The sequence below is a fragment of the Myodes glareolus genome, chromosome 3, assembly GCF_982192425.1.
Source record: "Myodes glareolus chromosome 3, mMyoGla1.1, whole genome shotgun sequence".
Taxonomy (NCBI): domain Eukaryota; kingdom Metazoa; phylum Chordata; class Mammalia; order Rodentia; family Cricetidae; genus Myodes; species Myodes glareolus.
The window spans coordinates 36,000,434-36,024,833 of record NC_142028.1 but is presented as its reverse complement, the minus strand read 5'-3'; the positions used below and the strand labels follow the sequence as shown (position 1 = coordinate 36,024,833).

At 48.4% G+C, this 24,400-nt stretch overlaps 1 protein-coding gene across 1 annotated transcript in view; it reads left to right on the top strand.

The window, feature by feature from the left end:
* Syn2 (synapsin II) overlaps window positions 1-19,333 on the top strand; it is a 153,460-nt gene extending 134,127 nt beyond the window's left edge. Inside the window, exons 11-13 of the mRNA XM_085686879.2 lie at window positions 11,494-11,554; window positions 15,411-15,663; window positions 18,454-19,333. Of these exons, the coding sequence (XP_085543005.1) occupies window positions 11,494-11,554; window positions 15,411-15,663; window positions 18,454-18,589 (450 nt within the window). The 3' untranslated portion in view covers window positions 18,590-19,333. The remainder of the gene's footprint in view (window positions 1-11,493; window positions 11,555-15,410; window positions 15,664-18,453) is intronic.
* Window positions 19,334-24,400: the final 5,067 nt, after the last annotated feature.

The window sequence follows — 24,400 nt, the reverse complement described above, 5'->3', positions numbered from 1 at the left end:
ATGAGCGAATGCCCTCTAAGATTACACTGCACTCAGTGGCAAACCATCAGCCTTCCAGAAATCCTTCAGTGGGAAAGAATAAAGGGCTGAGAGTTTATACTGGGCAGGGAGAATCAGACTGGGTTATTTAGGGTAGAAGCTAATTACCCTAGACACTCGATCACTGTAGAAATCAGTAGATAGAAATGTTGATATTCAGGACAGTGAGCCTGAATTGACAAGAGAAGAAATTGGATATTTTAGGCAGTAGTATATATATGCCACTTAAGGTAGGCAGAAACATGATGTATGATAAATATTTCCCCCCAAAGTGACTAAATTGGAACAATGTGCCAGTTGGTAACTTGTCCTCCTCTGGATCTGTTTGTCCAGTCGATCCAGTCTAATAGCTTTTGTTTTCTAAAATGTTCATTAGAGCCAGCCCTGGCGGCACATGCCTTTAATCACAGCACTGGAGACAGAGGCAAAGCGGATCTCTGTGGGTCCCAGTGTTACCTTCTGGTGTATAGGTTGGAAGATAGCCTTGGTAGATTGTTAACGATGGCCTGCAATCACATTGCAGATTTAATTTCAGCACAAGAAACCTAATGGGACACACCCAGATCATCTAAACCATACTATCCCTTCTTTTACCAATACTGAGTAATTAAGCTTAAGCATCTTATCACACCATGCTGGAAACCTGGGTACTTGGGGCGATTCCCTGCTCTGTTATAACATCCCCCTATCTCCAGACTGCTTCCTCACTTGTGAAATGGAGTTAAAGTAGGTGATTTTTAGATTTCGTCCGATACCACGGATACCTGAAGTTAGCCAGACCACAAAGTCTTAGGGCATAATCTTCCACAAGACTGCCTTCTCTTCTGACATCAGCTGAAAGTTCTGGAATTCCAACAACCCCCGGGACTGACTAGAGTTCTGCGGGAATCAGGGAACTCACTGCAATTGTATTCACAGGCACTGTGTGTCATAGAAAATGATTCAGATTAAAACCAAGTCACATGAAGATGCACAGCGAAGAAGCTGAGAGATCGCTGCGGGGCATGCCTCTCTCCTTTCATCTATATGCAACCAGAGTGGCTGCCTGAGCTTCACTGTTCAGTTATGGCTGGGACTTCATTAGCGAACCCTGATTGATTGATCTGATTGGACTGTCTACACATCCCGCCTTTTCTAGATGTCAAACTAACACATGTGGTCTACGGGGTCCACCACGAATAACAAAGACCCTTTATCCCTCAGAAAACCATGGGAGTTTAGAAGTTTCTTCCTGTAAGCCTGATGTAAAAGCTAAGCACCCCCTCTCCCTCCACACACTTTTCACTCCCCCTCCCCAAGACAGGGTTTCTCTGTGTAACAGCCCTAGCTGTCCTGGAACTTGCCCTGTAAACCAGGCTGGCCTCGAACTCACACAGATCCACCTGCCTCTGCCTCCAAAGTGCTGGGATTAAAGGCCTGTGCCAGTACCGCCAAGCCTCGCTAAGGTAGGCCTGAATTCTTTCCTGCATATGTGATTAAGTTAATATAAGTTCCCCAAATGCTTCCTGCTCCTTGTGAGCAGTGGCGAGGTTGGCTCTGTGTTTTTCCTTGAAACACAGAGGCCTAATAACCTTAGGACATATGCAGCGGGTGAGATGCAGCTTTGCCCAAAATCTGTTTGTGTCCTGACTCGAAGAGGTGACGATGACTGGATTTCTGCCTGAGCGGCTTCTTCTGTGCCTTCTGCTAACTTCCTCCTAGTCTGTGCTCTGACCTCGTGCTGACCAGAAGCCAGTGGACACCCAGTAACAGTCTAACACCTGGCAAGATGCGGTGATGGCCCTTAAGCCACAACTGTGCTGGTCACATTTCCAGACCCTGTTTTGTTTAGATAAGGACACTCAGCTGACGACTGGGAAGACTTTCGTCACCCGAGCCCAGGCTCTCGGGCCAGTCACACCTGCAGACCAGCTGCCTTCCTACCCCTGGTGTCGCACCTCCCTGCCCCCCATACCTTCACCACATACCTTAACCTGTGTCTAAGGCCCGGTCTCCACCTGTGATCCGGGTCCCACCTTTGCCTTTAAAGTGGTCCCTCTCTTTCCTTCATTAGTTTATCCTTTTCCAAATGCTCACATCCATATATGAACATTTCCCATTGGAAAACAAAAAAAACAATAAAATACCCTCAAGCCCTGCTCCTTCTAGTTACCGATCAGTCTCTTCCACATTGTTTTCCCCACTGACATCTTTGTCATGTAACATTTTCTCCTCAGTCCACTCCAGTCAGCATCCCCCCCTCACCATCCCACTGAAATTGCTCTTAGCAGATTCATCTCTAGGTTACCAATTCTGATCGCCACTTCCCTTCTTGCCTTGGTTTCACAATGGCCTTTGATACAGCTGACTCCTTCAAGACAGTCCTTGCTGGGCCTCCAGGAGTGCCCTCTTAGTCGTTTGTCATTCTGCCTCAGTGGGCCCTTGTCATGAGAGCGCTACATCAGAAACAGACAAACACGTTTGTGCATTTCCACAATGTCACAATTTGTTGAGCAGGCCATAAATTCACAAGGTGCTGTGCTTGCAGTGGAGACAGTGTGCCAGATATTCCCACCTTTCCACAGTAACTTAGCTAAGGCAGCACAAGCTCTTTCGTTACAATCTTAATTGCAAACATCAACTCTACGATGGCGCATCACACACCACGCAGCATCTCTCTCTAGGTGTGCGTAGAGGGTAAAGAATGACCTACAACAGTTTAAGACCAAGAGCTTCTCAGAAGGAGGCTGACAGCAATGTAAAGAAAATCTAAATCGACAAGAGGAGGAACCCACGCCTTGCTGCAGGGAAAGCAGCTGTCACGTCAGCTACTGGTGTCAGCTGCAGGTCTGAGAGTGGAGTGTGGAGCTGAGTCTGACTGCAGGGGCTAAAGGGCAGGACAGGTCGAGAGGAAGGAGTAAACGGAGGGATGAATGGCAGGTCCCGCCGTACAGGCAGAAGGAAGTTGACTAGTCTTGTCAACAGTGGGGACTGAGCTGAAGCTCAAGGATAGTCAGGAGTTCTCCATCTGCCTGTCCTCAGTGCACACACATGCCGGTCAGATGACAGGTTAGTGGGATGTCACCATCGACGGTCTGGGTATCTACCTCTGGGCCCAGTGAGAGAGTTAAACCCTTTCTTGTCGGTGTGTCTGTTAAGTTCTTAGGCCCAGTTTCCCTGGTGTAATTTAATACACGCTGATAAATTTCTAAGGTGGTATCTTTTTCACTCCCGGAACAAGTCCTTTGTCAGGCGCTGCTGAAGAGATGGTACTGGACAGATGGTGCTGTGTGTATACGCATCCAAGGGCACAGGCTTCCTCCATCTTCAAATTGCAGCCAAAAGCTATCCATGAAATGGAGTCCCTCCGGGAAAGGCACGACTGTTTTATGCAGTGTGGAATAACTTAAACCAGGGCAGCATGATCTTAACACTTCCTCCCCAGCTTTCTTTTCTGACCCTCCCACTTCTGATAAATCTCTAGACGTACCCTGAACTTGTGAATTCCCTGGGGAGCTTGGCCAGCCCCTGTCTGATTCCTGCCTTGACCACGCCTTGCAATTCCAAGTCACTCGTCTAAAGCTTAAAGCCTTTGCCTGACCGTCTGGCTACAGCAGAGCACGGGTCCCGCATTTCCACCAACACCTTATCCGTTCCCTTTGCCTCAATTTCCCCAGACTATTTACATAGGATCTCAGCCACCTCTCACCCATGTGCCATCCTACCCTCTATACGCTAGCCATGCAGGTCCCCAAAGCCTGTGTATCTCCTTTAGCCTCCCACTAAAATGGTTTCCCTCCTTTGTTTTTGGCCCAGCTCACTGTTTGGTACAGAAACTTCCACGACAGTGTAACATTTCTTCAACCACCCAAAGTTGCTATTGCTTAGCTGCTGCTACCTTTCCCTTCTTGAGTTCTGTTTTTCCACTTCCTGCCAGCTGATTCTTTGATCATTTTGTTTGTTTATCACTTCTACTAGAATGCAAACTCTTTGAAAGTTGGAACTTATTTACCGTTTCATCTCAAGGGCTTAGCGAAGCCTCTGAACTATGCTATCCATTGAAGATACTCGCGCAGGGCTCTACAATGGGGATGCTCCTGGAGAGTTTTGATCACATTCATCAGTGTAGCTCAGGCCTATACAAACTAAGAGGCCATGACATCACTAGGTAGTGTGACCAATCACTGAGCTAAATATTGTTATGCAGCACATAACTAAATATCACAGGTTGAGAGCAGTTTCCCCAGGTTGTAGTCGCTTGTTTTGGGAAAATGTAAAGCCAAGTAACAAATATAAATCTATTTTTAGTATCTCTGCATTTAGTAACAGCTCTTTACAAATGACAAGGGTACAGGCAAATTGCTCCCACCACCTCTGTCCCTGTGGTAGGCTTCACAGAACATAACTGATCATGTATCCCCATTTGAAATCAGTGCCTTTGATGGCCCTATCATCCTGTTTGGAGTAGCGTGTCTAGATCCTAAGGAAGCCTTGGTAGTGCAAGCAGAAGAGATAAAAACCAAGAAACGTTGCCTGGGTCTCAGCCTACATGTCATGTCTCCTGTCAGGCCCCTTCGTGTGTCATGTATGCCGTGCCTCAGTCAAGCCACTCCTGTTAGCTTCTTTTGTGGCCACGGAACCACAGGCTGAAAGAGAAAGAACCTCTTGCTTGCATTATACAGGTCTATGAACTACTCTTTGCTCAGTAATACCGGTAATATAGAAGAAGACCAGGACAGACTTGTGACGAGCTTGTTTATCCCCCTTTCTCTATCCATCCCTGTTCTCTCGCTAGAGCATTCCTTCCTATGATAGAGATTACCTGAAGGAGGCTAGTGGGAGGGAGGGAGGACAGTGAGTAGAGAGTATGCCTCGCCTGGCTGTAAGCCCGCTCCTTACCTGGCGTGGATAGAACACGGAGAACATGAGCTAGCTAACTGCTGTGCATCCTTCCAAGAATCAGGGAGGTATCCATCACACCACCAAAAGTATAGAGGTGAATAATAAAGCTTAATTTGGCTGTCAATGGCTTAGCCACAGCCTGCTTGGACTTTTAGCTTCTGGGCTGCCCCAGGCAACTGAACTTCTACATAGGGAATACTGTTCTCAGGGTGACACCTGGTGGCCAACAATTGCAGAGCCTCTGTTGTCTACACTTCACGGAGCCTCTTTTCCTGTTACCCTAGCTCTCCCATCCCCCAAACAAACTCAGTCTCTGAGACTGGGAAATTGATCACCACTTCATCTCTAGGTCTTAGGAGAAATCGAGTACCTAGGGCTGCTGAGTGTGTCAAGGACAGCTTGTCAGCTGGGAAATCCCTGAGAAGCGTGGGGTGTGCCAGCAGGACCTGAGACCAGCCTGAAGCTGGGGTTCTGGAGAGAGCTGCTTTCCAGACCCCCAGAAACAAGCGAGAGATATTCAGGTGGCCTGAACTTTCAGATCTTGTCAAGAGAGATGGTTTCTTTGTCTTCATGTGACTGGGTTCTGCTTGTTTTCACGTCTCTTTACACTGATCTCATACTTTTTTATATTCCTGCAAAATCTTCCAGAGATAAAAGGCCGAACAATAATGTAGGGATTTCAGATGCTAATGAGTGAAGCAGGGCCTGGTTTTTGTCAGTGCCCATGCTTATGCATTTAGCCAGCTACTTATATGGCTTGTGGGCAAGACCCGCAGAGAACTGGTTTAAGACTAGGCCTCTGGAAGCATGGATGTGCATTTGGTACCTGGGATAGGGTGAAGCTTTCTTCTGCCTGAGCTGATTACATCACACATTGGATGTGACTTCTAGTCTAAGGGTAGTAGTATAATAGGATGGATTCTAACTAGTGTGGTCAGAGGAGAGACCAGGATGTTGGTGGCTCATCTACGCAATGGACAAAAGTAGAAGGATTGAGGCAGAGGGTGTAGTTCAGTTGGTAGAATACCTGTGTAGCATGCATGAAGTCCTGGGATCAAGCCCAGCACAGGCATAAGCCAGGTGTGGTGGCACACCTGCAATCCCAGCATTCATGGTGGAGGCAGAAGAATCAAAAGCTCAAGGTCATCCTTGGTTACACAGCAAGTTTGATGCTAGCCTGGGATACACGGGACCCTGTCTCGATCAAAACAAAATAAGTTAAAGAAACTGTGGTTGGCTGGCAGCTGTTTCCAGAAGCCTATGACTCAATGTCTTTAGCTTTCTGATACCGTCACGGATTAGAAATGGTCCTAGAGGCAAATCTGCTGGGAGACAGGCGTTGACCTTGTGTAAGGAATCAACTCACCGATACTGAGAGCAGAAACTGTCGCTCTGGACCGTGTGACTGTCACATTAATGTTCAGACTTCAGCAGAACAAGCTGCTTATTAGGGAGGTGGAGAAAGGGCAGGTGGGAGCGAATGGAGCAAGTAAGACTCAGAATCTTCCAGAGCTAGGGTGTTGTGCTCCAGGATGCTTGCAACCACCAGACCTGGGAGAAGTAGCAGGAAGAGTTCAGAATAAAAGGTCTGAGGGGTTGGGGCGATGGCTCGGTGGCTAAGAGCACTGGCTGCTCTTGCAGAGGACCTAGGTTCAGTTAGTAACTCACAGATGTGTACCAGGAGATAGCGACACTTTTCTCTGACCACTGTGGGCACTAAGCACACATGTGGTACACATACATGCATGCCGGCAAACATTCCTACACATAAAATATAATAAATAAATTTTCCCGTGAGCTTATAAGTACTAGGAGGCTAAGACTGAGAGGGACTCTCTTCACTCTAAGAAGCGCAGCCCCTTAGGGAGGGGCACAACTGTCCCTCGGATCCCACTTGTCCTACGAGGTAAAGTTAGGACAAGCCAAAGCCTTCCTGCTTCCCACAGCAGGACTGGCTTCAGAGAACGTGTTCCCCAGTGACTAGAAGCTGAGAACTCAGGGAGATTGGGGGCAGGTTCAGATTAAGCCACCAGTGACTAGATCCCTTAACGAACTATTAAGAGAAACTGGCTATTTTGGGACTGTCTTTACTTTCAGGGACATCTTTAATCACTCGAAACTGACATTCTGACCTAGGGTGGCCTGATCCTTAGAGCCCCCATAGGACTTGTGGCCCCTGTGGACCATTTCTGGTGTCCTCAGGTTATGGGAGGACCACAATCCAGGCGATGGTCTTTGCCTGAAGAGTGGCTCCCCGGGAAGGAAGGAGCATCAGCTCATCCCTGGATACCTTTTATACCCTTGCAGGGGAAGGAAGGGGGTGAGTCCGGAAAGGTCTCAAGGTGCTGAAAACATACCGTCCCCTTTGCTCTACAACCTCCTGACCACATTCCTTCCTGCTGCTTCATTCTCCCTGGAGTCCTGGACCGGGGAAGCGAGGCCTGGGGGAGCTGATCAGAATAGTTCTGTGGCGTGGCCAGCAAGGAGCTTGGCCTGGCCCCTTTCCTGGGGCCAGACCCTGGGACCCTTTCCCAATTTCCTGTCTCAGATATGCTGAGCTAGCACAGGCCTTCCTCCTGGTGGGGGCAGCTGGTGTTAAGCCAACAATTCTCAAAAGTTGAGTCACTCAATGTCTTTCCTTCCTCAGCTTTCCGTCCTGTTGGGGCCTCACTCAGATAGGGGCTCCTCTGCCAGTCTGTCTACTGAAAGCCACAGGATGGAAAATTAGAGGTGCCGTTAGCGAAACCCCATAGATCTTCAGTCATGGGCTTGGTTTTTCTCCTAGGCCAGTGATTTCCTCTCCAATCACCTCAGGAGCCATTTACTCTTCCTAATCTGATGGGTATTTTTTTGTTGTTGTTTTTTGGTTTTTTTTTTTCAACTGAGTGTATCTTTCTGAAACTAAGGCACTGATACACGGGGAAAGGCCTGGTCTAACCTAATTGGGTTAGAAGCCTCTGTGTAAGAACTACTATCTACAAGATGGCAGGAAACTATCCAGCTATGTCTTCTCCACTGATGCATGACATAGATTTATTCTTCTGTCAATAAAAACAATTCTGTTGACTTATTATTTGCTGGGTAGGACTTCATAGTATATAATTATAGCTCATCTGTTGTTTCTAAGCCATGAAACCCTTAGGTGAGCTATTGGGCTAGTTATTCTGTGTGTGTTCACGTGTCAGGAAAAGACAGTGAAGATGGTTATCCTGAGCCAGCCAGCTGCTAAGGAGAGCTGGATCTGACCCCCAGCTCGGGAGGCTCTGTACCATGGCTTTCTGATGTGCCTGTGAGAACATGGGAGAAGGAAAGAAAGAGAACCGGGCGTCTGTGGTACTGTATGAGGAAAGCCGCTCCTCTCCCTTGATAGCTAAATGCTCAACGGGTCAGCTCGGGGGTGCATTTCACCAGCTGCTTCATGGGACGTTCATCCGTCCTGCCCGCTGGCTCTCTTGATTGCTAAAGCCCTATAGACCCAGCAGTGTAGGATATTAGCTTCTGTGGGCAGCAGCACACTCTCCTCACCGAGTCCCTCCAAGCCTGTGCCTGCAGGATATCTCTGGTCAGGCCCAGCAGCCCTGAGGTTCTGCTTGCCTCAAGACTGTACTGCTAAGAAGGGCTTATCTTTGCACAAAAAGTTAATGGAAGCCTGGAGTCAGAAGAGCCAGCAGAAGTCATCTGCCTGTGACGACTTGTGTCCCCTGTACAGCATCTCTGGCCAGAGTTTTCCTAGGTGCTGGTTGAAGAGCTCATGGAGGGGAAGTCACCGTTACCTAGGCTACCCTTGCCATGATTCACACTCCACCCTGGTGCTGCCATGGTCACATCATTTAATCCTTGTAGTCTGACCATTTGGGGAAATTGAGATTCAGAGATGTCAAAAGTCACATAAGGAAAGATGTTTCCAGTCTCTCAACCTTACTCTGCCAATGCCAATGCACCCCTTCAAAGAGGTGCCCGGATGTGGTGACAGTGCTTTCTGGTGAGGACTGACCAAACAAGAAGGCAATGGATCTGTCTCTGCCTTATTAAGAGACAAATACACCTTCAGCCACATCAGTTTTGGCAGCAGCATTAGACTGACAACCTCTAGCCACCATTCCCTAAGCGCAAAGCTTTGCAGGGCTACGTTCCCTCCCTTCCCTCTGTGTGTATATGGTCACAGGAGCTGGACTAAACATTCTTACCTGTTTGAGTCAACCAGCTTCCTGAGAGCAACCCGGCCGCTCAGGCTGACCATGAGTTCCTGCCTTGGGCTGGCTATAGGCCAAATTTTGGCAGTGACGCCAGAGTGGCCAGACTTCTGTGGAATTCAGCATCCCAGGAGGCTCTTGGTGACTGGAGACAGATCCCGTGGTAGCCAAACCCCATAGGGAATAAGCCCTCAGCCTCTAGCAGACAGCAGGCTTGTGGGAGGAGCCAGGGTGTCTCTGCCTGGCAAGGGACAGTCCTAAGGGACTCTCCTCCTGGCCTCCCTCAGCCTCTGAGAAGTCCAGTCCACAACCTCAGTGGAAGCAGGGACAGGAGAAGCTCTTTCGGCGCCATCAAGAGTAGCCAAGCACATTCCCAGGCTCTGCCCTGAGGTCTGCCTCTGGGACCTCTTCTCCCAAAGCTTTGGGGAGGGCACTTTGAGTTTCATTTTCTCCTTGAATGTCTCACATGTATATTTCTGTGGTCGAGGAGAACCAGGCTTAGCCTGCCTGGTGAGTGCCTTCTGTGAGGCCTGAGGAAGAAAACAGGCAAGAATGAGTCTACCTAGATGCTCCACAGGTTTGGCTAGCGCTGCCCTATGCCTGAGTATCTGTCTTGGAAAGCGAGAGGCCATGACACTGAACATATGGCCTAGGAAAGAAAGCAAACAATAAGGTTCGGACCAGAAGGCACAGGTATTTTTAGGATTTGTAGGGAATGGAGGCTAGAAAAGTAGATTCCAGCAGGGCTGAAGTGATTGGGAATGTTAATAAAGCAATATCTACCATATATAGCCATTGTTAGGTGTAAGGGAGAGATCACATAAAGGGGCCCATTTACTCAACACACGGTAAACACCCAAGGAACTTCAGATATAAACTGAGAGAAACTAAGTGGCACAACTAGGGAGGGGTTTTAGGAGGGTAACAGTGGCGGTGAAGAAGAAAGAGCAGAGGTGACTGAAAGGATTAGGGACCTATCGTGTAAGCCCAAATTGATGGGCTTAACCAAAGATGGCAAATGGAAGATGATGCCAGGACGGAGGAGCCCTATGGATGAATGGGTTGGGTGCCCACCAGCTGGCTTAATGGGAGGTGGGGCTTGGTGTCAGGACTCAAAACAGGTCTCCCGCAACCAGTTAGAGTGCTTGGAAGAGAGGACTGGGAAGGCTGGTGTCTGTGGTGGTGGTGAAGGTGGCTGATAGGTAAGATGGACTGCCCTGACGAGGGGTACTAAGGACACCACAAAGGTCATGCCTGTTAGTGAACAAAATCCCATACCGTGGGAGATGCTGGCATCATCCAAAGACTGAGGTACTGAGAAGGTCAACGCTTCTACTTCCAGGTAGGAGCTAGGAACTGGCCGTAGGAAGCTAGAGAAGAGAAATGGCCAGACTCAAACCCCGGGGAAGGGAGAAGCAGGGGGTGAAAGGGCACTGAGGTGGGAATAGGGCTTATCTCCAGGGACACCGAGAGGGAAGTGAGAGCCAGTTCGAAGGCACATTTAGCCCACTTCACAGCCCTGGGTGGGGAGGTCCGCTCTGACATCACCATCGGCCCACTTGGCACACCTTGGCTTTAGAGAGTGTTTCCGGCGCCCTGAAGACAAACTCCAAACGTGCCTGAAACACAAGTGTGAGACAAACCAGTCACATGCATCTTTGATCCTGTCAGGACATAATCAGAATCACAGCTGGGCGGAGAGGAAGCGTGGGAGTGGAGCCATGTCATCAGGCAGGACTGTAATTCTGCAGTTCGAGACAGCAAAACAACGTGGCCTTGAGCACATTACCCGCGTTAGTGTCTTACCCTTCCTTCTGCTTAAGAAGGTTCTGAGAAACAAGCAGCAGCTCCCTCCTTCAGGTCCTTCTCCCTCAGGGGTACAGCCTAGCCCAGAGAGTGGCTCAGACCCCTAGTTAGTCCCCAAACTGAACCCATCCTCCAGTTCATCCTGATTAGAAACGAGCCACATCAGAACTTGCGCATCTACCCCGCTCTACCCCAGTTCCCACCACCACCCCTCCTATCAGAAGCCGGGCCTGTGAATACAAAGTGAACCTGGGTGTGTGGTGTGAGAAGGAAGCACCAACTCACAGTTCCAGGTCAAGTAAGTCTGCAGTGAGTAAAATGAAAGAGGCTTGAGGAGGGCTCAGGCTCCCATCAGTAATTCCAAGCCCCACACGGCCTATTCCTTAACCAGCAGCAGTCCAGAGGCTGAGGGTCCTCGGAGGTCTGGAGGGCTGAACGCTGGGACGTCCTGAGCAGACCCCCGGGACCCCAGTGTGGCCTTGACACTGCGCTTCTCTTTGGTGTTTGCTTGAAACTCTGATTTTTTTTTTTTTTAAATTTCTTGTGGTTTTTTTTTTTTGTTTTTGTCTTCCAGAGTGGAGCTCTGAAGGAACCCGACTCCAGCAAGACCCCACCTCAGCGGCCACCGCCCCAAGGTTGTTTACAGTATATTCTCGACTGTAATGGCATTGCAGTAGGTCCAAAACAAGTCCAAGCTTCTTAAAGAGATCGGTAGTTAATTTTTCAAAGCAGAAAATTTAAGCCAAAAACAAAAAAGAAGAGAAAAGAAAGGAAGGCGGGGAGGGGAGCGGCGGACCCACCGGCCGCTGCCGCTGCCATGTCCTTTCAGTGATGACTGGACTGCTCCTCCTATGCAGGGTCAGCTCCTTGTCCGGTTGTTTACCTGTCGCTGTCTGTGCTTGTAACGCTTCTCCGTTCTCTGTATAACTTGTGGTTCCAGGGCTGTTTGTCAACAGTGTACAAAAGAATCGTGCCTCTCGAGTCCAGTGTGACTATCTTCTGGGTGGTTTGATAGTGTTTCTAAAGCATCACATCGTGAGGGCTGAGATCTGAGCCCTGCCGTGGATGGGGAGAAACAGCCACCCACAGAAAGACAGCCAGGCTGCTCTCCTCCTTCCCCCAGGCTCACACTCACCTCCTCCCACTTACCTCCACGAGTGCTTGGGATCTTCAGTGAACTGTGTTTTACTTCCTCCCTGCATGACTAGGGTAAATAGATAGCACTTCTAAGAGATTTTTCAAGGTCTACTTTTCATAGTTCCATCCGTTGGATCTGAAGGCATCCATCTCTTTCTCCATTCGCTATGATCTGGTGCAGTTTGAGTTTGTGTGAATAAGCTGGCTGTGCCTGTAGAGCTCTTGTGTTTTTAGTGACGAAATACGAAGAAGCAGCTGCTTCCAGGAATGTGTTCTGTATTTTAAGTAACCGTGTTCCCTTCATTTTGATTATTAACTAGCTACAAGGTTAAAAAGCTAAGGGGCCGCCAATGTGCAATATCCAAGTGATCTCCTATCCTCTGTATGTCGATTCTCAGTGCCTGCAATTGTTTCTTTGTTGTTGCTGTTTCTAAACTGGCCACGTGTGCTTCTGTGGAACTGGGGCTGCTGTGTATTCCTCAAAGCTTGACCGATGCAGAGAGCTGGTTTTCCAGCAGCGCTGAACAGAGAACCCAGGGAACGACTGACCTGAGAGGGAGTTAATCATTCCCCAGGCTTCCTAACATAAGACCGAGTCAGCTACACCTCCTGTCGCCTGAGTGGGTTCTCTAGCTACATAGCTCTGGTCTTCACCACTTTAGTTCTTAGCCTGGCCTCTTTGGAGAACCAAAACCAGGGAGTTTTCTGGAAAACTCTGGCCCAGGTGTTAGTATGTGTGTTGGACAGAGGCCCCATACTTTGGAGAACCATTGCCAGTGTGTCTGTCCTTCCATCTGACCAAGAGTCTTGGGCAGATGATGGAGTTGTTAATTAAGCCAGAACTTGAGGTTCAGTGCCTCATCTTGCCATCTGCGGGCAGGGCTGGGGGTGGAAGAGTGGCCTTCTCCAATCCCAGAGCCCGGCCAGGAGCTCAGGTCAGCTTCTGGCTCTACTTTTACATTCCCCACCTTTCTGGCGACATGGCCAGGTTCTGGACTGCCAGGTCTGAGGAGTGAGTAGTGTTGGTTGTCAGGGGGCACATGCCCTGGTTTCTCTTTTGGCTTCTGGAAAGTTCTGAGGCTCTAGAAAAATGTGTATAATGCGGATGTTGTCATCTGTGACCCTTCCCTTAGATAAAGATGGTGGTCAATCAGTTTTGTGTGTGTGTGTGTGTGTGTGTATGTATATATACATATATGCACTTTCAGGTGGGTTAAGAATCAGGTCCTTAAACACCTCCTAGTCTAAAGAAATGCTCGAAGAGAGTAAAGGAACATTTCACAGAATGGAGGAATACATTTTTTGTTTTTTAAATTTTTTTTTTTTATGTCTAAGCGGTGAGCTGATGGTGGTGTTGCTTCTCTGCATGTATCAGTGTGTTACATTCAGGTGCTTTTCATGTGACATTTGTGAGCCACAAAAACACAGTTGCCATTTGAATTCAGTCAGGCCACAGGGTGGTGTCAGCCAAGGCCTCTCCCAGGTGGGGGTTAGACGCTGATTACAGCTCCCACTGCCACACGCAAGCAGACAGCATCACCTGACTATCACGTTCCCTCGGGCAGCATGCTAAAGGACAACTCTGTGGCCTGGGGGGCACTTTTGTCACATTGTAGGGTTTCTGTTCAGGTGTTCTGTTCCCATTTCTTTTCCAATGTTGTCCCCCTGTTTTGTACTGATCTGGCTGGGACGTCCTCAGCCGATGCCGGAAGTGTGATGAAGCACCTCTCTTTTGTGATTCTCTTGTACAGCTCAATGTGCAATAAAGGAAAAGTTCTATCTGTCTTCAGTGTTAAGTTGTAAAGTTTCTGGCTACTCGATTACCTCTGTACAAGTGGGAAAGCACTCAGGTTTGTGATACAAGAGGCTGAGCTATCAACCTGGAAGACACGCTGATGCAGTAACGATGCTCACGCAGGAATAGTCTTGGTGTCAGACTTCAGGGGACAGAGCTGCTTAACATGAAATAATCGGCAGGTTGTGTAGTTACCTGATGTGGCTTTGAACTCCTTAAACGTCCAGAATTCCACATATTTTACATATGTCTTTTTATGTGTAACATCCCCTGCTATTAATGGATAAGTAAAGGGGATCCTGTGCCACCCAGAAGGAAGATGAGCTGGCATCCCGGGTTCACAGTAGCATAGACACGCTTCAGCCTCTGCAGGGGACATAGGAGTGTTCTGGTTTCTCGGAAACTAACAGGACCAGCCTTAGCTGTGGCAAACCCATGAATGTAAACTCGGACGAGGCAAGAAACTGGATTTTCCAGGATAATTGGGAGTCATTTCCACTAGGCAGTGTGTGTCCATGAAGTCATCTTTTGACTTCAAAGATGTGCAGATCCCCCTTCCGAGGAGTATGAATTGATTCCACACCTTCTGTCCTTCACCTCTTAGACAAAGGAGGGCTTTTTTGTCAACAGGCCATCTATCTGATGGTTCTGTGTCTCATGTTGGGTAAAAGCCATGCTGATATTAAGGGGGCTGTTTGCCAGATAGTGCCCACAACATCCCTGGGGGAGCCTAGGGCTTGAATGTCTGGAGAATTTCCCCACACACCTGAGCGGTTTGTCATGTCGGGGCCCCTTGAGGATGGCACTCAGGTAAAGAGGGCCTGGGAAGAAAGGATTGATCCTGGTCGTGGGAGTTAATGCCCCAGTGGAGCCCAGGTGGGATGGGTGTGGCAATCAGACACCTGCAGGCTTGGAGCAGGATGAAGGCAGCTCCATGGAAACAATGTCAGTCAATGATGATCTTAAAGCACAGAACCTTTTCTGAGCAACTCTCTCCTCCGTTGTCATCTTTGGAACCACTACCAGCTTTAAAAGATTAATTGTAGGACTTTCAAATGGGTTATGGTTGGAGAAACTGAGGCCCAGAGAGGCTTGGCATCTTGTTGAGGGAAGTGTCACTGGTAGACTATCTCTTCAGTGTTCCGATTCTTATTCTAGTGTTTGTGCCCTGCTCTCCTGCATCTTCTGTGTAGATTTGGGTGTTTCTTAGGAATCCTTAGTGCAGGGTGGCTTCTTCCTGAGGGCTTTGCGAAGCAGAGCAGAGTCCTTCTGGTCTGGGGCCTTCTGTAAGGAAACTTCTCTCTATGGTGCTTCCCAACCTTTTGTCCCTGCCCTTCTGCCTTCTGCTGTGACTTAAATTGCCAGTCTCTGAGGAGAAGCAAACAGTGATGCTGTTTTGTCTAAAGTTTCCCTTCCCAGCCCTCAGAGCCTTGGGTAGTTGCTTACAATATCGCTTATCCTTTTAGCAATGATCTGACCACACAGTTTGAGATATAGATTCTACTAAGGAAACCCTTTGATATGGTTGAATTATGAAGTTTTTCTTGTACTGAACCTAGGGGGCCCTGGGCAACCCCAAGGAATGCAGCCCCCAGGCAAGGTGCTGCCTCCACGTCGGCTCCCTTCGGGACCATCACTGCCATCTTCTTCCTCTTCCTCCTCCTCCTCCTCTTCCTCTTCCTCGGCTCCTCAGAGGCCGGGCGGCCCCACCGCCACCCACGGAGATGCATCCTCCAGCAGCAGCTCCCTGGCAGAGGCCCAGCCACCCCAGGCTGCTCCACCGCAGAAGCCCCAGCCTCACCCACAGCTCAAGTAAGATAACCCAGCAGTTCCTTACCTCCCTCCTGTCCCTCCTCGTGGGCTGCGGGCCTCTGACCTGCTGTAGAATCACCTTCAGGATGCCACAGAGAGTTGATGATTTGGGGGAGAGATTGGTGGTGGTGATGGTTGTGGGTGTTGTGTTTGTTTGTTCTTAGCTGTGTGTGAGAAGGATGCCTAGACTGACTTGGGAGGGGAGAAAAGAGGGAAATTCAGTTTTGCCTCAGGGTGAGCTAGATGCTGACACCCACCGCTTTCTTCGTAAGGGATTGCAGCAGCGCTGATCCATCTCTGTCTAGCCTGACATGAACTTGGGGCTCCCACTCTTTTTTTCCCACATGCATGTCTCCTAAACTTAAAAACAAACAAACTAAAAAACTTTCAAGTCTTTCCTACGTCTGACCCAAGGGTATGCAGTCAGCAAGGCTCCCCAAAGGAAAGGGGAGGGATAGTTAACGCCCTCTCAATGCTGACCTTCCGCTATCTGGAGAAAGTGTAGGTAAGGTAACAAAGGTGGCACTAGTAGAAGTTCAAAAGAGGTCCATCCTCCCCGGTGCCCTGATTCTCAACGGTCAATCCAGAGGCCCCTCCACACTGTTCTGCCGCTGCACAGAGAGCCGTCGAGAGCCCTTAGGAAGTGGTAGTTCTGTCCTTGGGAGGGCAGCCCCAGTACAGTTTGCCCCACCCACTCCCCAGAGCCACACATGCTAGTCTTAATATCTCTATGCAGACTGCGTCACCACTCCTGGCAGAGATAGCAGCAGCGCTGGGGACATCGGAGTGACCTGCTTGTAGCGTTTCTCAACCTGTGGGACATGACCCTTTGGGGGTTAAATGACCCTTTCATAGGCATCACCTGAGATACTTACATTATGATTCATAATAGTAGCAAAATCATTACAGTTAGGAAGTAGCTATGAAAATAATTTTATGGTTGTGGTCACTACAAAAGGAGTAACTGTATTAAAGGGTCGCAGCGATAGGAAGGTTGAGAACCCTTGCTTTAAGTGCTGGACATTAGAGAGAGGCTGTGAACTTTCAGAGTCCAGGGAGAGTCTGTGGATTTTACACACAGAAGAAATCTTTGCTCAGAGCCCCCATCTAATCAGTGGCAGAGTCAGGGTTGGTGCTTGAGTGTCCAGATGGTCCCTTCTCTAAGTCTTCTAGTCGCTCACGATAGAAGCGGCGTGGCTTGTTCTCCAGCTCACACCAGTGGTCCTTCGTATAGCCCACTCTCTGTGTCACCTCCTTGGTTCAGCAGTTTGTCCTTGCTGATTGAGGCCATCCCAGCTGCCCTGGCCCCAGTATAAAAGCGAGCCTTTGGGTTGTCATCGCCTCTAGGCTGAAGCCGACGAGCAGAGCCAGCCTCTGGTGATGAGCTAGAAGCTCGTACCCGGTGCCCTCTGCTTGTGCGTGCAGAAGTCTCCTTCCCCAGAGGCCAGCGTGCTAGGGCTTGTCACCAGCCCTAATGAAAGGCAGGACACCTGTCCGCAGTCCCAGTGGGAGGAGAGAATGAGACACAGGTGGGACTTTCCTGGATGCACCCAGCATTTAGGAAAGGCTGGAGGTCCCAGGGCAGGTCCTAGAGCCAGGAAGACCCAGTGGGAGTCAAGAGACAAGCCAGGCCGCTGGGGAAGCCAAACCTCATGTTTCCTCCTGTATTGTGGTGTTGGCTTCCCCCCAGATGCGGGCCTTCACAGTTTTTCTTTCTGAATCATTTGTTATGAAAGGATAAGTTTCTAAAGTGTGTGTGTGTGTGTGTGTGTGTGTGTGTGTGTGTGTGTGTGTAGGGGTGGTTGGGTTTTGTTTTCATTATAGTATTGCTTAATAATCATGGCCCAATAAGGTGTCTCCTCTGCTCCTTTATACCCTGAATCCTACAAACCTCATATCAAGGTTCCTCTGAGGAAGGCTATGGGGGTGACTATGATCCCAGTAAGGACAAGGACATGGGCTAGAGATGTAGCAGGATCAGTACAATGCTTGCTTAGCATGCACAGAGCCCTGGGGTTGACACCTCCCATCCCTGTGTAAAACATGGTGTGGTGGGACATGCCTATCATTCAGCACTTAGGAGATAGAAGCCCAAGGGTCTACCCACTGCGCAGGGAGTTCTAGGTCAGCCTGAGCTACAGGAAAAGCCTATCTCTAGAGGAAATAATACATGCAAGACCAGGAAAACAGAGGCATTAGACTTTGTGGATCAGGCTGAAGGTTCCTTTGAAATAAGAGAGAAGTAGGAGAAACCAAGAGAACTCAGAGGGCCTTATTCTACCAGAATCTTCATGCCACACATGAGAAGCCCAGGGTCAGAGTGACACGTAGCTTGTCCGAGGTCACTTTGTGGCAGAATCAAGTCTCTGAAGTTGAGTCCATCTTGACAGTTGGTGAAAAAGAGAGGCCAGGCGCCCAAAAGTGCTGGTGTCTGCTTTCCTCAGAGGAAAGGGGTGGGAGATGCCTAGATCCATACTTAGAAGCTGAGAACTTTCAGCCTCAAATAAAAGACCCAGCCTTTGACTCACCCACTCTTCCTGTTTCCCCTCTCACTTTTGCCCTCCTCTCTGGTCCCACACTGCTCCCACCCCTTCCTGTTTCAGTCACTCTGAAGGTGAGGAAGTAGCGAAGGGCTTCCTAGTGCCTTGCATAGCTCCCCCGGCCATCTCTAGCTACCCTATCCTCCCCGGGGAGGGAGTGGGGAGTTCTTGTTGTACACCGTCCTGTGACAGCCCTTGCTGCCTCACCAGGAACCCCCTCCTCATGTTCTCTCTGGTTTTTATCTTCAAGCAAGTCGCAGTCCCTGACAAATGCGTTCAGCTTCTCTGAGTCCTCCTTCTTCCGGTCTTCAGCCAATGAGGATGAAGCCAAAGCGGAGACCATCCGGAGCTTGAGGAAGTCCTTTGCCAGCCTCTTTTCAGATTAGCTCTTCAGATACACGAGGGCACCCGGCCCAACCAGGAGAGGCATCTAAGACATTCACCAACAACAGTCTGCCATGTTTGGTGGCGATGTCCCATGACTTGACATGTGTGGCCCCTTCCTCTGTCCCTTTGTGCTCAGTAATTTGTGCAGCCCGGAAATGACCAGGTGACAGTCTCAGGGCAGGTGCCTACCCTGAAAGGTACTGACAGGAGAGGGAAGGGCTGTTCCCCTGTAGTCTTAAGAGCTTTATTCCGAAGTCATTGTTGCTGTGAATTTAGTGGCCTTATTGTGACAGAGCCATTGTGTCTTACCCTTCCCTGTGAAGCCAGGATCTCCATAATGGAGGACACCTGGCAGCTGAACCCAGCTCAGACACAGAGCTCAGCATGTTCTCGTAGTCAGTGCTACCTGTGGGAAGTATATACTTAGAAGTACTATTGGCTCTGAGTTTTAGGAGTCTCCCCCCAGAGCTGGGTGTCCTGCAGCACCTGTTGAAAGCACACTCGCCTGACCCTGCCCTCCCTAGGATGCTGTGGTGGTGAGGGTCCTTGGGTCTGTTGAAACAAGAGGATGAGGACCGCAGTGTCGCCTTTCTCCCCTCCGGAGAGCAGTTCCGTTGTGTGACCTCCCAAAACCTCGCTGTGGAAGAGAATGCATGCCGCTGTAACAGCAGTACACCAGCCTCTGTGTTCCTCACCTCATGATGTCAAGACCGTGGTGTAATAAAAGCAGCAGCGTTAACCGACATCTGATTCAGCCCTGAGGTCCCCCAACCCTGCCCCGTCTAGGTGGAGCACATACGCGGGGCATGCTGGCGCATTTGTGAGTAGGGAGTGAGAAGTCTAGGAGGGTGAAACTCTGTGTGTGTGTGTGTGTGTGTGTGTGTGTGTGTGATGGCAGATGTCTGTGTCTGTACTGAGACTGTGTCTGTACCTTAAATCACATACTGGCACTCCTGACAGCTCCCCAGTGGATCTGTCTCCCCTAGAACCACAGACTTTCCACCAACAGCTTGGCATTTTCACCAGTTCGATTCAGTTCAGACTCTACTGCGTATCACACCCCTTCCTGCATACAGGCCAAGTCAGGCCCACTCCCTGGCTTTCATCAGTATCCTCAGTTACAGTCTCCAGGGCAGGGCCAACAAGACAGAAGCAACTGACTCTGGTGCATGTGGTCCCCCAGCTCAGGGGGCCTGAAGGCTGCTGCTGGGGTGGGCTCTGGGGGATTTTATCCAATGTCCTCATGATTCCCTGAGGATGTTTCCAGAGACAGTGCTCTGGAGATAAATTTCACATGTACACATGTTTAAGAAGAATCAATGTGTTAGCATTTTAGCTACATGATTCCCTGCACGTGATGCAAATTCAACATGTTAACGGTCCTTAAAATGCCACTGTGTGGTCCCTGCTCACAAGCAGGGGTTCCAGGAGGTGGGAGAATGAATTTCAGTGGTACCAGGTCTCCGTTCTGAGTCACATCTATCCCGTGTTGTAGAGTCTAAGGACTGAAGTAGGTAAGACAAGAATGGCACATGACAGGTGATGTCCTTCCATCCCTCCTTGCACAGTGCACATACTTAGACACTTAGGGTACAGACAGCCAAACAAAAGGCAAGGGGAATTGGTCTCTCCCTCTCTCTCTTTCTCTTTCTCTCTTCCCCCCACCATGGAATCCAGGCAAGCACTGTACCTCTGCCTGCATCCTAAGTCAGCATATGCATTCTGTTTTTATACCTACTTTGTGTCTTCATAAGAAAAATGAAGATCCAAAGAAGCTATTAGATCCAAAACGTACATATATACCAGTGGAATGATAACTTGAGGATGTAAACATACAAAGGGGTCTGGTCTAAAGCCAATGAGCTATGGGAAAGGAATTTGGATACACACGGGGAGGTAGTGAAGGGGAAGGGCCACACATCTTAGGCTTTGTTTGAAGAAATGACAGGGCTCCAAAATTCAATTTAAGGTTGTCCAGTTGGCCATGCAGTGGAACTAAGATTTAAACCCAAACAATGGGGGCTCTGAATGTGGCTCCTCGGGTACAGCATCTGCTACACAAGTATGAAGACCAACGTTTGGATCCTCAGGTTTCATCAGGGAAAAGAAAACCCAGGTAGGCATGGTAGCCTGCCTATAATCTCAGAGTGTGGGCATCAGAGACAGGAAATCCCTAGAGCAAACTGGCTACCCTGACTAGCTCAGATAGTTCTAGATTCAGCCAGAAACCCTCTCTCAATATATAACATGGAGGACAAAGAAGAAAGACATCCAGAGTCAACCTCAGGCATCCACATGTGTTCACACATATACATGCACACCTGCATATATGTGTTCACACACAGAGAAACATACCATATACACACTACAAGGAGAAAGCCAAGCAATAGCACAGTAGGGCATATGGCCTTAATCTTATATTAATATTATATTTCATTTAATCTTGCAGGGTCAATAAGAAATAATTTTTCTGGGTGTTGGTGTCACATACCCTTAGTTACAGCACTTGGAAGGCAGAGGCAGGTGGATCTCAGTGAGTTCAAGAGCAGCCTGATCTATAAAATGAATTCCAGGACAGCCAGGACTGTTACACAGAGAAACCCTGTCAAAAAAAAAAAAAAAGAAAGAAAGAAAGAAAGAAAGAAAGAAAAGAAGAGAAAGAAAGAAAATTAAATAATTTTATCAACTTTTCATAGGGTAACCACATAATAAGGCATATACAGACCTAGCCAAGGGGAAGAGGATGAGAGGTTAGTGGTCTTGTCACCAGTGTTGACCCATTGACCTAAAACCATGAGTAACATGTACTGTGTGTCTTATTCTGATCAAATATAATTCTTGTTCTTTAAAAATTACTCATTCTTCCACATGTGATGTCAAAACCAAAACCACAAGGAGCTTATTTAGAAAATGAGTCACCCTGGAGGGACTGTTGGGGCAACAGAAGGGGGGGGGAGTTATATACAAGAGTCATGCAGTACCCTAGTCTAAGGGACACAGGGGTTCTACCCAGTGCCTACTAGTAGATCTGAACCAGGGGTGGGAGTGTTCCATTGAGAGACAGATCTCTTGGTATTTGCAAAAGATAGTCCCAGAGCCTTGGGAAACAGTGCCTCCTAATAGTCAAACAGCCAGTGAGTAGTGTGGGTAAAATGGTCGAAAGTTGGGTCAAATGGTTGCTCCTAGTCTGCTGTAGATTTGTAGGCTTTTGGTCCATAGGCCAACTGCTGCCCTGTAGATTAGATTGCCTCTCTGTAGCTTATTGGAATTCCTTCTGACGTCCTCGGCCCAGATGAGTAAACAGAAAGCTTCATCCCTGCCCTCGTGGGGCTCCCCAGCTCCCAGATCAAGGTGAATAAATTCTGTTTGTTATGTATTTGTCGGTAATTCTTTGCTGTGTACTTACTGAGCTCAACACATTTCGTGGGAAGAATATAAAACTGAGCTCCCCAAGGTTTCTACACTCACGAAATCCACAACTGTCAGGGGAGATGATGTAAACAGAAAAGGAAAGTGTGCTGTCTTCAGGAATGCAATCATGGGGTCAGCCTGGAAAATAATAAAACTTGCTGGTTATCAATGAGAATGTGGGAAACCCTACCCTTACACACCGCTGGTGGGAGCATGTGTGGGCACTACCACTGTGGGGGATCATTTCCTACATCCAGCCAGTGCCCAGCTATGCTTCAGGAGTCTCATTTCTGGACACTTCTAGAGACTTCATATACACAAAGAAGCAAACAAAAGAGTATTTGTTGCAACATGAAAAACAAAAAAACAACCAAACATGGGAACAAATACCTGTCCCTCATGGAGGAATTAAATCATATATTGTGACTCCTTCATAAACAAGAATACTTTATGATTTAAAATATGTGAGGAATTCAGATAGGTTCTGATAAGATATGGGAAGAGAATGAGGAAGACGAGCTACGCTAGTGGATGATGGACAGCAAACAGTACGTGTCTCAGTGGAGCATATGTCTAGCTCCGGGTCAGAAAAGCCACGCGGAAGGTAGGGGAGAGCTGGAAAGAGTCCACAAGATCGGGAGGTCTGACTGCTGGGAGAGGAGTGGATGTAAAATAATTCACTGGGTTTACAGTTGAAAGCAGCAACCTGTCTCATCGCCTCCTTACGGATGAGAAAACCGAGGCCCAGGCACTAGGACATTACCACAGTCCTGAAGGGCGTTAGTGACAGACAAGTAAATGAGCGTTAGTCCTGTCTCCATGGTCTTTCAGAACGGGTCCTTCCTGAGACAAATGGGATGGGTTTCACTTCCAAGGAGAGGTGTGGCGAGGCAGGTGACAAGCCAAGAGGAAGTGGGAAGGCAATTTTAGCTGGTGGAGAGAGCCTGAGTCAAATCTGAGTTTGTACCCAGGCTCTGCTAATTATTGGTTAATTGATTTGACCTTACAAGTGATTAGCTTTTCTGTCTCAAGTTTCCCTTTCCTGGGTGAGTTTAAGGATTAAATTAGCTAAATAGCTGCTCCTAAAAGTGGCTGTTTCTGAGACTCTTGGAATAAATTCCACCTCTGTCTATCTCAAAGAACACCCTTGTCAGCGCCCGGCCCCCTTTCATATGACTCCTCCCAAGGCAGCCAAGTACTTTTCTCCAGCTCCAGATTAGTGGGTTTCTAGGGCAATTTAAGCCCAGCTGAAGTGACCCGAGGCTGTAGCTGTTGAAGAATTAGAGTTGAGGGTGGACACCTGGAGAAACAGATGCAGCTGCCAGGCTTCCCACTGGCAATAATATATCGTGAGTGCACAGATGCACACACACACACCCCAGTAACCTTTGCAGGTATAGAAATGAAAACCCCACTAAATGCTCGTGGAATATTAAATTAGATTTTATTTTTTAAAAGAGAGGGTCTCATTATGTAGCCTTGGTTGGCCTAGAACTCACTACGTAGACCAGGTTAGTCTTAACTCACAGAGACTGATCTGCTTCTGCCTCTGCCTTCCAAGTCCTGGGAGGAAAGAGCAGGTAGCACTATGCCTGGCTAACAGTTTTCCAGTATATGTTTTTTATATTTATATTTTATTTTTATTTTTTAACATGTGTGTATGTGTGTGAGGGGTGTGGCATATGTGAATGGTGCCCAAAGAAGACAGAAACCTGAGATCACCCTGGAACTGGAGTTCCAGGTAGTTGTGAGCCAAACTCCTAGCTGAACTGGGAATTGTACTCAGGTTCCCTGGGAGAGCGATGTTGCTGCTTTGCATCTGAGCCATCTCTCCATTCTACGGTGGTCTAAACACACCTCCTACGCCGTCACTCCCACCGTGGTTTGGATTCCTCCAAAGCAACCCCTCTGGGAGACAAAAACATGTATTCTAGCCAGACTGCTGCTTAGGTGCAAAGGGTAATTGCCTTCAGACCTGTTGTAAGTACATTATTTGAATTTCTGTGACTTTTCAGAAGATCAGGAATTTGAAACCTAGGAATCCAGAGATTTCCTTCGTGTGTTCTCTGTGTGTTTTAGCAGAGTTTTGACACCCAGAGAATAATTGAGAATTGTTGTTTTAGGAGTAAATTGGGACTTAAAGGAAACAGTCCCTCTGGGAATCAAATTGAAAGGTTGTGAGGTCCAAAGTATGATGGGACCATAAATGGGTGAGAACTTTTTTTTTAAAGACAGGGTCTCATAATTGAATGCTCTGTTTCCACTCAGCCTCTGCAGACTTCAAGCTATCGACTGTAAATATGTAGAAAACAATTCAGTTAATCATCCCTTCTGGTTTACCCTCTTACTCAACACCCCATCAGTCTGAGAATCTTTTGTTTCTCTCACAGTCACACACA